At 44.3% G+C, this 12,719-nt stretch overlaps 1 protein-coding gene across 1 annotated transcript in view; it reads right to left on the bottom strand.

The window, feature by feature from the left end:
• rbpjb (recombination signal binding protein for immunoglobulin kappa J region b) overlaps positions 1-12,719 on the bottom strand; it is a 49,335-nt gene that overhangs the window by 6,627 nt on the left and 29,989 nt on the right. The window contains exons 3-6 of the mRNA XM_069671805.1: positions 4,416-4,511; positions 1,746-1,911; positions 1,416-1,590; positions 139-276 (exon numbers count right to left, since the gene is read on the bottom strand). Of these exons, the coding sequence (XP_069527906.1) occupies positions 139-276; positions 1,416-1,590; positions 1,746-1,911; positions 4,416-4,511 (575 nt within the window). The remainder of the gene's footprint in view (positions 1-138; positions 277-1,415; positions 1,591-1,745; positions 1,912-4,415; positions 4,512-12,719) is intronic.

The following is a 12,719-nucleotide window of genomic DNA, read 5'->3' as shown; positions in this document are numbered from 1 at the left end:
CTCAGGCGTGTAATTACAGGCAGGCATGCAGCGTGGGTTACGATTAAAAGCTGTCAAACCACATCCCTCTCTGAACTCGTGCTGCAGAATCTGAAGCGTTGATAAACTCATGTGTTTGTACGATGTTTGTGTTCTTACACAGGTGGATGTAAAAGGCGCCCCACTGCTGGGAGCTGGCGTGAAAGTTGCCGCCCTCCACGTGGAGGTAACGCGTGCTGACCGTTTGGGACCGAAGCCGGTTGAAGAGCGCCACCTTGGTCCCTGATGCGATGCACACTGTGGACACACACACGGGCAGGTTACACAACGACCCTAAACATGGTGTTCACTACAGGTGCACTACCTAAATTTCCCACTAAAGTACCTTACCGTTTATCTAACTACCTTACTTATCTACCCTACCTTTCTACCTTACCTACCCTACCTTCCCTATATACCCTACCTTACCTACCCTCCTAACCTAACTCACCTTACCTACCCTACCTACCGACCCTACCTTCCTAACCTTCCCTACCTACCTTCCTAACCTGCCTACCCTACCTACCTTCCTTTGTTTATCTAACTACCTTACTTATCTACCCTACCTTTCTACGTTACCCACCCTACCTTCCCTATATACCCTACCTTACCTACCCTACCTTCCTAACCTTCCCTACCTACCTTCCTAACCTGCCTACCCTAGCTACCTTCCTTTGTTTACCTAACTACCTTACTTATCTAACCTACCATTCTACCTTACCTACCCTACCTTCCCTCTATACCCTACCTTACCTATCTACGTAACCTACCTTCATAACCTGCCTACCCTACCTACCTTCCTTTGTTTACCTAACTACCTTACTTATCTACCCTACCTTTCTACCCTACCTTACCTACCTTCCTTTCCTACCTTACCTGTCCTACCTTCTTAACCTACCCTACCCTATCTACCCTACCTTACCTACCTTTCTACCTACCCTACCTTACTTTACCTAACTCCCATACCCATCTACCCTACCTTCCTACCTTACCTGCCTACCTACCTAACCTTACCTACCTACCTTGTGACAGAACTGGGTACTCAAGTTAAGCTGCACCGCCCTCTAGTGGTTAGAAATTATAATAACACCATAGTAAAGTATTTTTACTGAACCTTTCAAAATAAAAGTTTCAACGTTAACAGAGGAAAATCCAGTTTAATCACCTTAAATTTAGCACAATTAAAGAAATAAAGTGAAAGTACAGGAAATAAAACAGGAAATAGATTAAAATACAGGGAAAAAAAGCCAAAAATGTAATAAAAACTTCTCCTTTGATCCTTTCCTTGTTATAAAAAGGTCTCGTTGATATTCTTGCAACATAAAAACTCAATAAAAGTGTCTCTTTCCTCCGTAACTACAAGTAAAAGTGTGTGACATTCAGACAAGCAGACTTACGGTCGGCGTTTTTCAGGGACTGCTTCTTTTTGGAAGGCTTGGAGATGACTTTGATCCTCTTGCTGAGGAAGACGCCGATGTCCGCGCTGTTACCGTAGAACATCTTGACGGACAACATGAAGTGCTTTCTCTTGTCGGAGTCGGATATGTACAAGGTTTTGGCTGTGCAATAATTCTGGAGGGGGGATGAGAAGGGGAGGCAAAGTGAGAAAAGTTACAAAATACAACTTCCTGTTTTGTAAAGAGCCTAAAGGAAAGGTGTGTAACGGGTACATAAAGTCACACTGTGTGTAAGGGGGAGGGGTGTGGTAGGTGGGGTTGGTGTCGCACCTTTCCCTCTAAGTTGAGCTGCTGCATCTCTTGGTCGCTGTTGCCGATGCCGATGAAGGCGCAGGGCTGCGACTCCTGCTCGGAGCAGCCGTCCCGCTCCATCTGCTCCTTCTTTTTCTTCCAGCCGCTGCCCATCAGGTAAACGCAGGGAGGGGGGCAGAAGAACCTGGACAGGGAGGCAAAAAGTTCGGATTTTCAGGACTCAAACAACCAGATTATTTAAAAGACGTAGATGCTTAAAAAGCCGCCAGAAATGTTCACCCTATTATTTTTAGATCTTATTTTTAATCCCTTTTTATGGATGAAAAAGAAAAACAAACACCTATATAATTGTTTGGTGGCTTAAACATTCAGTGCAACACCTCTCCTACAAGTACAAACAGGCCAATGTGCATCTCCTCATTGCCACCAGTAGAGGGCAGACCTGCACCAAGCTTTAATAAGACAGTAGGGACACTTTTTATCAGCATGCTGTTGTGAACCAAACACTCTCTCCTCAAGCTGTCAGGCCTCATTGAGCAGATGTTAACACGAGCCGTCCGGCGTGAAACTGATCCGTTTAAATCACAAGTTCACGAAACAGACGTCCAAACTTCTCCTGCTCGTCTTTCTTTACATTCTTTAAATGTCACGTAAAGGAACTCTTCGCTCCAGCCTCCTCAAACTGACTTATCTCTGAACCACTTCAGATGAATTTCGTGTGCGTCAGTGTGGAACTGGAAAGCGACCTATTTCGCAACACTGGTGTCTGTCTCTGTGGGCGTTTGTCTACTTTCACCTCCTATAAAAAGCGCAGACAGAGAGAAGGAGGAAGAAGGCACATTTGCATGCCGAGCGCGCCCACTTTCTTTCTGCTCCCTTGTGACGACGCAGACGAGACGTGATCGGAGGCGCGAGACGGATGCAAACATCATGGGCACGCGGGGTTTTGCGGAGGGAAAGGGCACCGAAACTCTGACTGTGTGTATTTGAGAAGTTCATCAGAGGAGTTCAACCTGCTGATGCCTGTCCTCTCCTGTTGTTTCTGCAACTCTCAGAGGATTCTGGGAGAGCAGGCGGAGGATGGATGGAGGGAGGAGGTTGCATAATGAGTAAGAGGAGAGGACGAGGGGGAATGCTACAAAAAGTGAGGGAGTGAGGTAGCAAGGTGAGAGGAGGAGAAGATGCAAGGGGGTAATGGTTGTGACGCTCACTTCCTCCTCTGACCTCATTTGATACGGGAGGTCAGGAGGGACAAGATGCTGCACAGAGGCGACTGTGTGTGTTTCAATCAGCCCTGAGGCCTCAGAGTCCGAGTGGATCATGGTTTAGTATTTTATTACTCGAAAGAAATAGTTAAAGGCCGCATTGTCCAGCTTTTATTTTGTTAACCCTTTGAACTCTGCTTTATTCTGCTGTATTAAATGTGTTCAATATTTACGATCCGTTATCAGGCTGAGTGGGGGGAACCCCGAGGACAGCCGAGCACGCACTCTGTGGATTGTCACGTGGAACGAAACGACGGCCAATCGGGAAGCGAGCTGATTGACTGAAGGAGGAAGCACAACGTCATGGCGACGCCGTCTCCTCGAGTTTTTTTCTTCTTGAATCATCGCCGGTACTTCCTGCCCGTCGTCCGCCACGTTTGTTTTACTCTAAAGTCACGTTTTACCACGAGAGATTTCCAGGGTTGAGGGTCGGACTCTGGTTGTGTGTGGTGTGCTGTTCTGGTCTTATCGTTGCTCTCCACACGCTACAGGAACAAAACTGTCACATCTATCATTATCTCTCACGCTTTCAACATCTGTTGAGACTTTAAAAGTCTTTCAGTGAGGGCCAGCCTGAAGGCAGTTGTAATTGTTGAAAGTATTAAAATTGTGTCACACATAATAAACTGTTTTTTCAGACAGGATAGTGCAAACAATGATCTTTGGTAGCCTCCTGCAGCCTGTGTGTTCACAACGCTTCACACCGCACTTAAAGGGACAGTTCAGGTTATTTGAAGTGGTGTCGTATGAGGAACTTATCAATAGTAAGTGTTCAGCCTTCAGTCAGATATTCATAATGATGTACTTTATTTCGTTTGTCGTCTCTTCTACTAAACGCTGACCCGAACAGCTGTTGTGATGCCGTGCGCTGCATGCGTAGGTACACAGGGCCGTTGTGCAGAGTGAGATATAGTGCCGAAGGAAAGGGCTGTCTGACGCCAATGTGAAGCAGTGACGAAATACAGCACAGTGGTTAAATCATACGTCCCATGTACAGAGGATACAGTCGCCCCGGGTTGGACTCCCTCCCTCGGCCCTTTGCAGCGTGTCGTCCCCGCTCTCTCTTCCCCTGATTCTGACACTACCCACTGTCCTCTCTCTCTTAAATAACGGCATAAAAGGCATAAAATAATCTTAAATACATAAAATCCATAAACTAAAACGTTTCTCTTTTAAGTGGCTGAAGTACGTGGTGCTCGTGGCGCCGTCTGCAGCGGTGCTTAGCTTAGCTTCTGTGTAGGAACTCCAGCCAGCTTCTCCTAACAAGGACGGCCCCTGTCGGCTGACTGTAGTAGACTGTAGTACACTTACTATAGTTGAGTACCTCATACAACCCCACTTCAAATAACACAAACACAAACTCTCCCTTTAATGTAACAACGTGATAAGGTTTAAGGAAGAAGCTGCTCTCGGTGTCACTCACCTTTTCTCATTGCCGTAGGATTTCTGTGCAACTTTTGCGTGCAGGATCATGACAGTTTGGTCGCCTCGCTCCTTCAGGTAATTCCTCATCGCTTCTCTGCAAGACGAAATAAAAGAAACGTATAAATTAACAGGGCGGCAGGCGGATGAAGTGATACTGGGCGTGTTGAGTGTGCGAACGCTTCAGTGTAGATGGATAACAAAACAAGAGCGTGAAGTATGAAGTGAGAACATACAGAAACACACTCGCCGTGACCTCTGGAAAGCATTGCACAATCTGCTAGCCAAAAAATGAAGCGTTGCTCTCCCCCAGCTGGGTCCGTTTGAGGCGTGGGGGGGGTGGGGGGAGGCGAGGGGCTGAACCGTTAATGACCGGCTCAGAGGGACAGCGAGGAGGGAGGGAGAGCAGAGGAGGAGAGGAGGAAGAGTGAAAAAAGAAGCAGAGCTGAGCTCACCAGCAAAGATTCCTCTCGTGTCAAAAATGTTGCAAGGGCCGCGCTCCAATTACTTCTGTCAACTCCGCCAAACCCCCCCTCGCTCCCCCGCCCACACACACACACACACACACACACTTCCGTTACACAAACAACATTTATGCCTGAAATGATTTTAATATTTCGGAGAGCATTTGAGATGTTTCTGGGCCGAGAGCATAAGGGTCAAAGTTCAGGCTCAGACGCACAATGAAGACGCGTCACGCGCACGGACATTAACGCACAACGACCCGATCAGCGCACACGCACAGATGTCAGCGACACCTGACACGCCGGGGTGCTCGGAGGGCTTCCTCACACACAGCTTCTCCACTTTATATACGCAATACTGGGCCGCACGCTCGGGTTAGACGGGGCTTTTGTTATGAAAAGCAAGGGGCCCCCTCACTGTGTGTGTGTGTGTGTGTGTGTGTGTGTGTGTGTGTGTGTGTGGGTAGGGGAGGGGGGTACAGGAGAGGAGGAGGAGGAAGGCTGATAGGGCTTGTTGGTTTATGCATTTCATAATAAACTGGGGAAATATTTTATTTCTTGTTATTTTTCAAAATAAAAGCAGCAAATTCATTAAGCATATTCTTACATTAAAGGACATAACCTTCCTGAGGGGGGCTGAAGCGGACAATAGGCTCATCAGTATCATACACAGACAGAAGAACCCGGAGGAGGCTCCTGAGCGCTGATGGATTATACGCGGAGAACACTCGGAGTGAACCTGCTGATGTCAGGCCTGCAGGGCGCATGACACCGGACACTGTGATGACTCACAGGAAGGGTGACATCACACATTGAACAGCACGCACACACACGAAATGTTTATGAAGAAATGTGTGTGTGGGGGTTTGAATGATTATTAGAGAGCAACAGGACATATGAGGGCGGTTATGCTGGAATTTGTCATTTTGCACACCCAACATGAAGCATTTCATTAAGACAATAAGCAACAGATTAATTAATGATAAAAAAAAAAAATATTTGCAGTTTTAATTTATGTCAATAACCTAATTTCTAAAATAAAAAGCTTTATATAATATTATACAACAGTTTGTTCCGACCAAGTAATCTGATTGGACAAGAGGCATTCCGTGAGTGCTGATATACAGTATAACAGCACTGGTGCTTTTCACTCTGTGTATCAGACCGTGTATGTCTACACAGATCAAGCTGGTACCTCTGAATCACACAGCAGACTCTTATTTCACTGGTTGATGATAAATCAATAAACAGATAAATGTACATGATAGAAAACAGCTGATCTGTGGAAACCTTGTAGACACAGCAGATCTGATCTGTGGAAACCCTGTAGACACAGCAGGCAGGAAAATGTTTGGGTTGCTAGGCAACAAAAGTCCAGTTTCAGTTAAGTTGTGGAACTAGTTGAGTGGGCAGAGCAAAAAATAATCTGCTCCTAATTATTACTTGTTAGTACAATTTGCCGCTCGTGTAACTGTTGCGTCAAAGTAATATCACACCTAATGTTATACTGAATATCAGCACGGATGTGGTTTGTGCCCACGACAGAATCACAGCAGTGCTAATATTCAGTATAACATCACAACCTCGAGTGTGATATTGCTTAAATGGCGAATAGGAAAAAACAACAGCTCTGATCACATTCCAACCTGAACGCTAGCTCTCAAATTTCCGCAAAAAATCATTACCACATTAACCAATTTTGTGCTGAATACCTCCGACTCAATAACAAATGTCACCTCTTATTTCGGGGTAAAGACTGTGAGTAAATATTGAAAAACATTGCAGCATACTTGTGTTATGACAGCACAATCTCACAGTAGTGCTGGGATGGTTTCGTGCGACAGCCCTGGCTTGTGGTTAACACTGTTTCACTGCTCGACAAACCATTCCAGACCACTGCGGCTACCATGGGGAGAGACCATTCCCCCATCGGAGAGACATGCTTCTTCACCATAAGATTAAGCTTTCACTCTCACTCCTTGTGAATGTATTATAATCTGCACCGCCCTCGAAATGATAGCTATGCACATAACCTCTGAATAGATAACAAAGATGCTTCACATGTGGCAAAAATCAAATGAAACAGAATACCCCGGAATCAGATGAATAACAAAAACCAAGCGGTGGGTCGTTCTTTACAAACTCCTGTTGTGCTGCCAAGCATTGTTTGAACCCGCAGAGTTTTATATTCAATTCTAGTGGGGAACCGAAGTTTACAAAGATACCAAATATGTCAGCATGAGTTTGAGGGAAATGTGTAAAATATGATCGAAAATATTTCCATCTGATGCAACGTTGCAGCCATGAAAACCATGGTATCTTGGGCTTGAATATTCAGCTTGGTTTAGGAGAAGTATAACCACATCTAAGCACTGAAATAAACTGACAGATATATTTCGGAAGGACGATATTTTCAAGCCTGGTATAGGCAATATATCCTTTGGGTGATTAAGTCATTGTGAAGTTTGCCCAGGGAAGCATGAAACAACTCCCGACTTGACAATACTCTGAGCACTGCTATCTGACCGATATTGGTCTATCACAGATATATCGTTATTGGCATATGTTTTCCGACCTATAAAAAAACCCATTAAAACTTCTTTTACAGAGCTTATAGTACAGAAAACAACGCTTCAGTCATCAAAAGGTTTGTCCAGTAAAGCACGCTCTGACTCCCCACTTCCCAATACTCTCAGCACTGTCTGCAGCAAATGTAGCATAGCATCAGTTGGTCGATGTTATTTGGCTGATATTGGGCGATCACAGGTATATGTTTTCTTTTACAGAGCTTATAATACAGAAGACAAAGCTTGGGGTGATTTACAAAAGGTGTCATCACAAAGTTTGTCCAGCAAAGAATGCTACGACTCCCGACTTTACAATCCTCTCGACTCTGATGGTATCGGGCCGATATTGGTCTGTCACAGATATATCAGTATCGGCATATGTTTTCCGATCGACGCAAAAATATGAAAACTTCTTTTACAGAGCTAACAATACAGAAAACAAAGCTTTGGATGATTTAGTCATTGTGAAGAATGCCCGACTTTACAATACTCTCAGCACCGTTATCAGCTGATATTGGGCTATCACTGATATATCGGTATAGGCATACATTTTCCGATATACTTCTTTTACAGGGCTTATTATACAGAAAACAATGCTTGGGGTAAATTTAGAAAAATTGTCGTCAAAAAGTTTGTCCAGCAAAGAATGCTACGACTCCCGCCTTTACAATCCTCTCGGCACTGATGGTATCGGGCCGATATTGGTCTGTCACAGATATATCAGTATTGGCATATGTTTTCCGATCGACGCAAAAATATGAAAACTTCTTTTACAGAGCTTACAATACAGCAAAGAATGCTACGACTTCCGACTTCGCAATACTCTCAGCACATGTATCATAGCATCCCAGCTGAGCAGAAGGTGATCCACACTAGAATGTACACAATGTATACCAATATCAAATATTCTATGGAGGTATTTAAAAAAGCAGCATTCTCAGTACATTTGCAAACAGCTCAAATTATGTCACTATATCAGCCAAAATATCAGTCATTGGCAAATGCTCCCACTCTAAAATCGGTATTAGTATTGGTCTCACAAATCCCATATCAGTCAAGCTCTTAAAAAAGACAGAGATATTGATGACAATGCCATAAATTAAAAGAAGGAAGTCTAAGAAATGAATATAAGGGCAATTTCAGGATAAAATCAACGGATCAAAACATGTTGGATAAAAGGGAAAACAATCACTTAAATTGGAATAACTGATAATAACATGACTTACATACAAATCAGTACTGTGTAGGCACATACACTACAAAATGAGGCCATTTACAGCATAACAGTTTATTAAAAGGAAAACAAGATGTGGCCCTTCCATCGTCCAACTAGAATAATCGATGATAGTCTTGTACACTTGTGCCAGGCACATGATGAATCACACTGCCACACCAGTATTTTACGAACCCATTAAAAGCTACACTTCAGTAGTTGAAAGTCATCAAGGTCAGTAACACAACAGCGAATGGAGCGAGGAAAGAGAGACAAATATTTTTTTAGCTAACAAGATATTATGAGACAAAGTCACAAAGATGTTGTTTAAATATCTGTCTCTTTAATTGATGACTTCATCGGGGAGATGTTTCAGGACAAGACCGTGATGTCACTGTCGTAACCTCTGCGGTGAGGAGGGGGAAATATGTCGACTCAACTCAACTTATGAAACTTGCATGGATCAGTGAAGAGGATGAAAGGAACGTCTGAGTAATCATTCATCTCTTACACATACTGAAACACACGCACACACACACACACACACACAAAAGATAGAGATTAGGTCTCTTCCTGAGCGCTGAAAGGAAGCAGAAGTGAGAGAGACAGTGACCAGTGCACCAGCTTAACTTCCTACGCGAGGGTAGCGTGCAGACACACGAACTGACAGAACACGGAGACACGCGCATGTGAAGAAGAATTACAAATGCACATAATGACATAAAAAGGGCAGGATGGGAGAGAAACCGCACAAATGCAACACACATTTAAAGAGAGGGAGAGAGCATAATGGGGGAAATCAATGCACTGTTTCATTAGATTTCATCAGACAGAGAGTGGGGTTAATGGGCATTTCAATCGCGACTGAAACAGACACACACACACAAAGCCACATCCAGGTGTAATGGAAGTAGCACACATCAAGGGGCGATTACTGACAATGCAACCGCGCAACCAAGCAAACAAACAAAGATTATTCAGGCCACAAATTTAAGCGATTGACACGGGGTACTTCACCTTGGCGGTTCGGGATTTTTTAAGCAAAAAAAAAGGTGCTAAAGTAAAGTGTGAAAGAGAGGAAGAAGAGGTGGGGATGACAGAACGAGTGAGAAATAAATATACCCGAGAAAACATGAAAAGGAAACGCGTGACAAGTGAGACAAAAATGTGCCAGACAGATTTACAAAAAAGGGACAGAAATTCAACAGCAGGCACTACGGGGGTCGGCGTGTGTGCGTGTGTGTGTGTGTGTGTGTGCGTGTGTGTGTGTGTAAGAGAGGAGGGGGGGAGGTTAAGCCAGGCTACAGATGCAGCGGAGCAGACAGGCATCTGTCCCATACATCTGCCACAGCGTCTACAGCGGAGCGGGGCCGTCACAAGACCCCCTGTGATCTCACACACACACACACACACACACACACACACACACACGCACAGAGTGGCAGAGAGCCATACTAATACACACGTGCACTGTGGAATAGCTCAATTAAGATGATCAGGCTGCAATTAGCGTGCGCCCGTGTGAATCACAAAAGGTAGATTACACACGTCCGCAGAGTTAAAGACGTTAATGATCAGACGTTCGGGCTGCAGCGCGTCGTCTGGAGTGACCTACAGACAGGAAGTACAAGCTCAGTGTTCAATGTCTGACCTCCAGACAGCCCCTGTGATCCTCTAAAACAGGATCGTGTAATATCGTGTACGAGATCTGAGCTGATATTCAACGAACCAAAAACAGAATGAAAACAAAGAGTTACATTGTGATATTTCTTCAACCACCCGACCAAAATATTTTAGATAAAGAGGTACTACACAGCGCTGCACCACCAGTTCGTTATTCACTAAACAACAAACAGAACACTTGTGTGTCTAAAACAGGCATCAAAATTTACTCTTTAAATAACTGACTGTATTTTTTAGGGTAATTATGGTTAAAACGTGGCAGTAATGCAGATAAAAACGCCAAGAAAGAAGCAAATAACCAGGCAGAAACTAGGCGTTAGATTTCCCCCCGTAGTTCAAAGTCAGAACTGCCTTTGTGCAAATGTAAACAACATAGCAAACATAAACGTTAGCATGAGAGCGTTTGTTGCTACAGTTTCATGGCAGTTAACGACTGCATTGAAATTTGAATATTAAAGCTCCTGTGAGGAGTTTTTTTGCCGCTTATGAAACAGACTGAAATTAATTCTGATGTCTCTATATGAGCTACGAAAGCAAACCAGACCATCAGCGACAAGATTGATTATTTCTATATAGTTATTTTAAATGTCTGAAACAGCTGGCGGGGGTAGGTGTCAGACAAAGTGATTAACTGCTCACTTCCTTTGTTTACATTTTCCAGGGCAGAAATTTAAAGTGAGTGATAAATATGATAAATATGTTAAAGAAACCAGGAGGTTAAAACCCCCCACAATTTTTGTGCTCTTGAGCGCCTCCCACTGGCAATTAACAGTAACTTTGGGAGCACTCTTACCAATTTTACCAGACGTCTACAACTGGCTCCCTTTGTCATGGCTCTAGTTTTTGCTTTTGTTTGTAAACAGTTTGCCTTCATCTGAGCCTCTTATTTCTTCTTCTTTGGATTTTCACTTATTTTTGAAGGTGCATCTGTAGCCATCGCTCTTTTCTTTGTTTGTTCAGTCATAGTAGATTACTATTTACTCGCAATGGTTACAGAGACCGGAAGTGCAGGCTCTTAGCTCCGCCTACACTGTCTGACAGACCAACCACTGCTGGGTGATGGAAAAACGCGTCACTAACTGGGCACCGCTTGTGATTTTTGCCGCGAATGTCGCCACTGACACCCAGTCCATAAAAATACGATATACTGCAAATGCAAAGGCTTTTATCAGTGGGCCATAGGCTCAATCACCATTGTGTTTCCTCATTTGGTGATAGATAGAGACTTAAAAGACATTTATTTAAATTAAAAACTTACTTTACTGTTACTTTAAGCATGTACAGGACAAAACAAAAAGAGAAAAGAGGTACTGCTTTGTCCACCGGGGGCGCCAAAATCGACACAAACCAAGTTCCTCACAGCAGCTTTAAGTACTTACATTTGGACCCTTATAATTTAACCTATTATTGTGTCATTATTTTAGCAATGATGCACCACTTGTATTTTTTCCCATTGGTGAAACACTGGTCTAATAGCAGACTGCTTCAACACAGGCCAAAGAGGCACAAAAAGCAGCTGTTTATAATTTGTTGGAGGGAAACCTTGAAGGTAGATGAAGCTGGTTTTACGCCAGTTAGACAGGAAATTCACCCAATCGATTGTGCGCTCATATCCCTCAATAAAGTGGAAAACAAAGCGAGAGCCTGGGCAGAATAAGTGAGATTCATGAGGGAGTCAGAACAAAGCGTCTTTGACACAGAAGACAAATCTAAAAGGTGTTCTTTCCATGTGATTTGATGGATTCTTCCTCTGTTGTTTGGGAGAGTAAGCCCTTAAAGGGGCGGCGCCCCTGACAGAAGAGGCAGCCTATCCAGTCTGTATGCTCATGTGTTGTGTCTGTCTGCGTCTAAGGTGTGTGCGTATTTCCAGTGTATGTGTGTCATGTATTGTATTTCCAGTCGAGTAGCCTTCCTGACAGGGCGGCCCTGCAGGACCCGGAGCTTTAGCTGCCCTAAAAAGCCCCTTTAGCTGCCTGTGCTGCTGCCTGACAGAAAATCCACAGGCTGTTGCTGAAAGAAAGAGGACAAGTGACACACACACTCAGTAATGGAGTTGTGTTGAGCCTTTCGCCTGCTGGGTGAAGGCTGCTTTGTGTCCGTCATATTTCTGGCCATCCAAACCATCACACAAACGGAGGGGCGAGTGAGCCAGTGGACTGGCAGCACATGAATGAAGAGGGGGACACATCAAAAGGTGCTGGGGCCCCTTTTTTCCCCAAAACCAATGCTCGGCTGTTCCAGGCAGTAAGCAACCCCTCATTTTCCCCACTGAGCGCCACGCGCTTAAGACAAGCGCGTGCACACGCACAAACACACACAGAGGAAAACAAAGATACCCAGTTCCAGTAAGAAAGAGAAACACAAACAAGCAAACAAGT

This window comes from Semicossyphus pulcher, unplaced genomic scaffold (genome assembly GCF_022749685.1).
Source record: "Semicossyphus pulcher isolate SPU_LCO1_2020_fin unplaced genomic scaffold, fSemPul1.0.p SCAF_21, whole genome shotgun sequence".
NCBI classification, from domain to species: Eukaryota; Metazoa; Chordata; class Actinopteri; order Labriformes; family Labridae; genus Semicossyphus; species Semicossyphus pulcher.
This window is presented reverse-complemented; position numbering and strand designations above follow the sequence as displayed.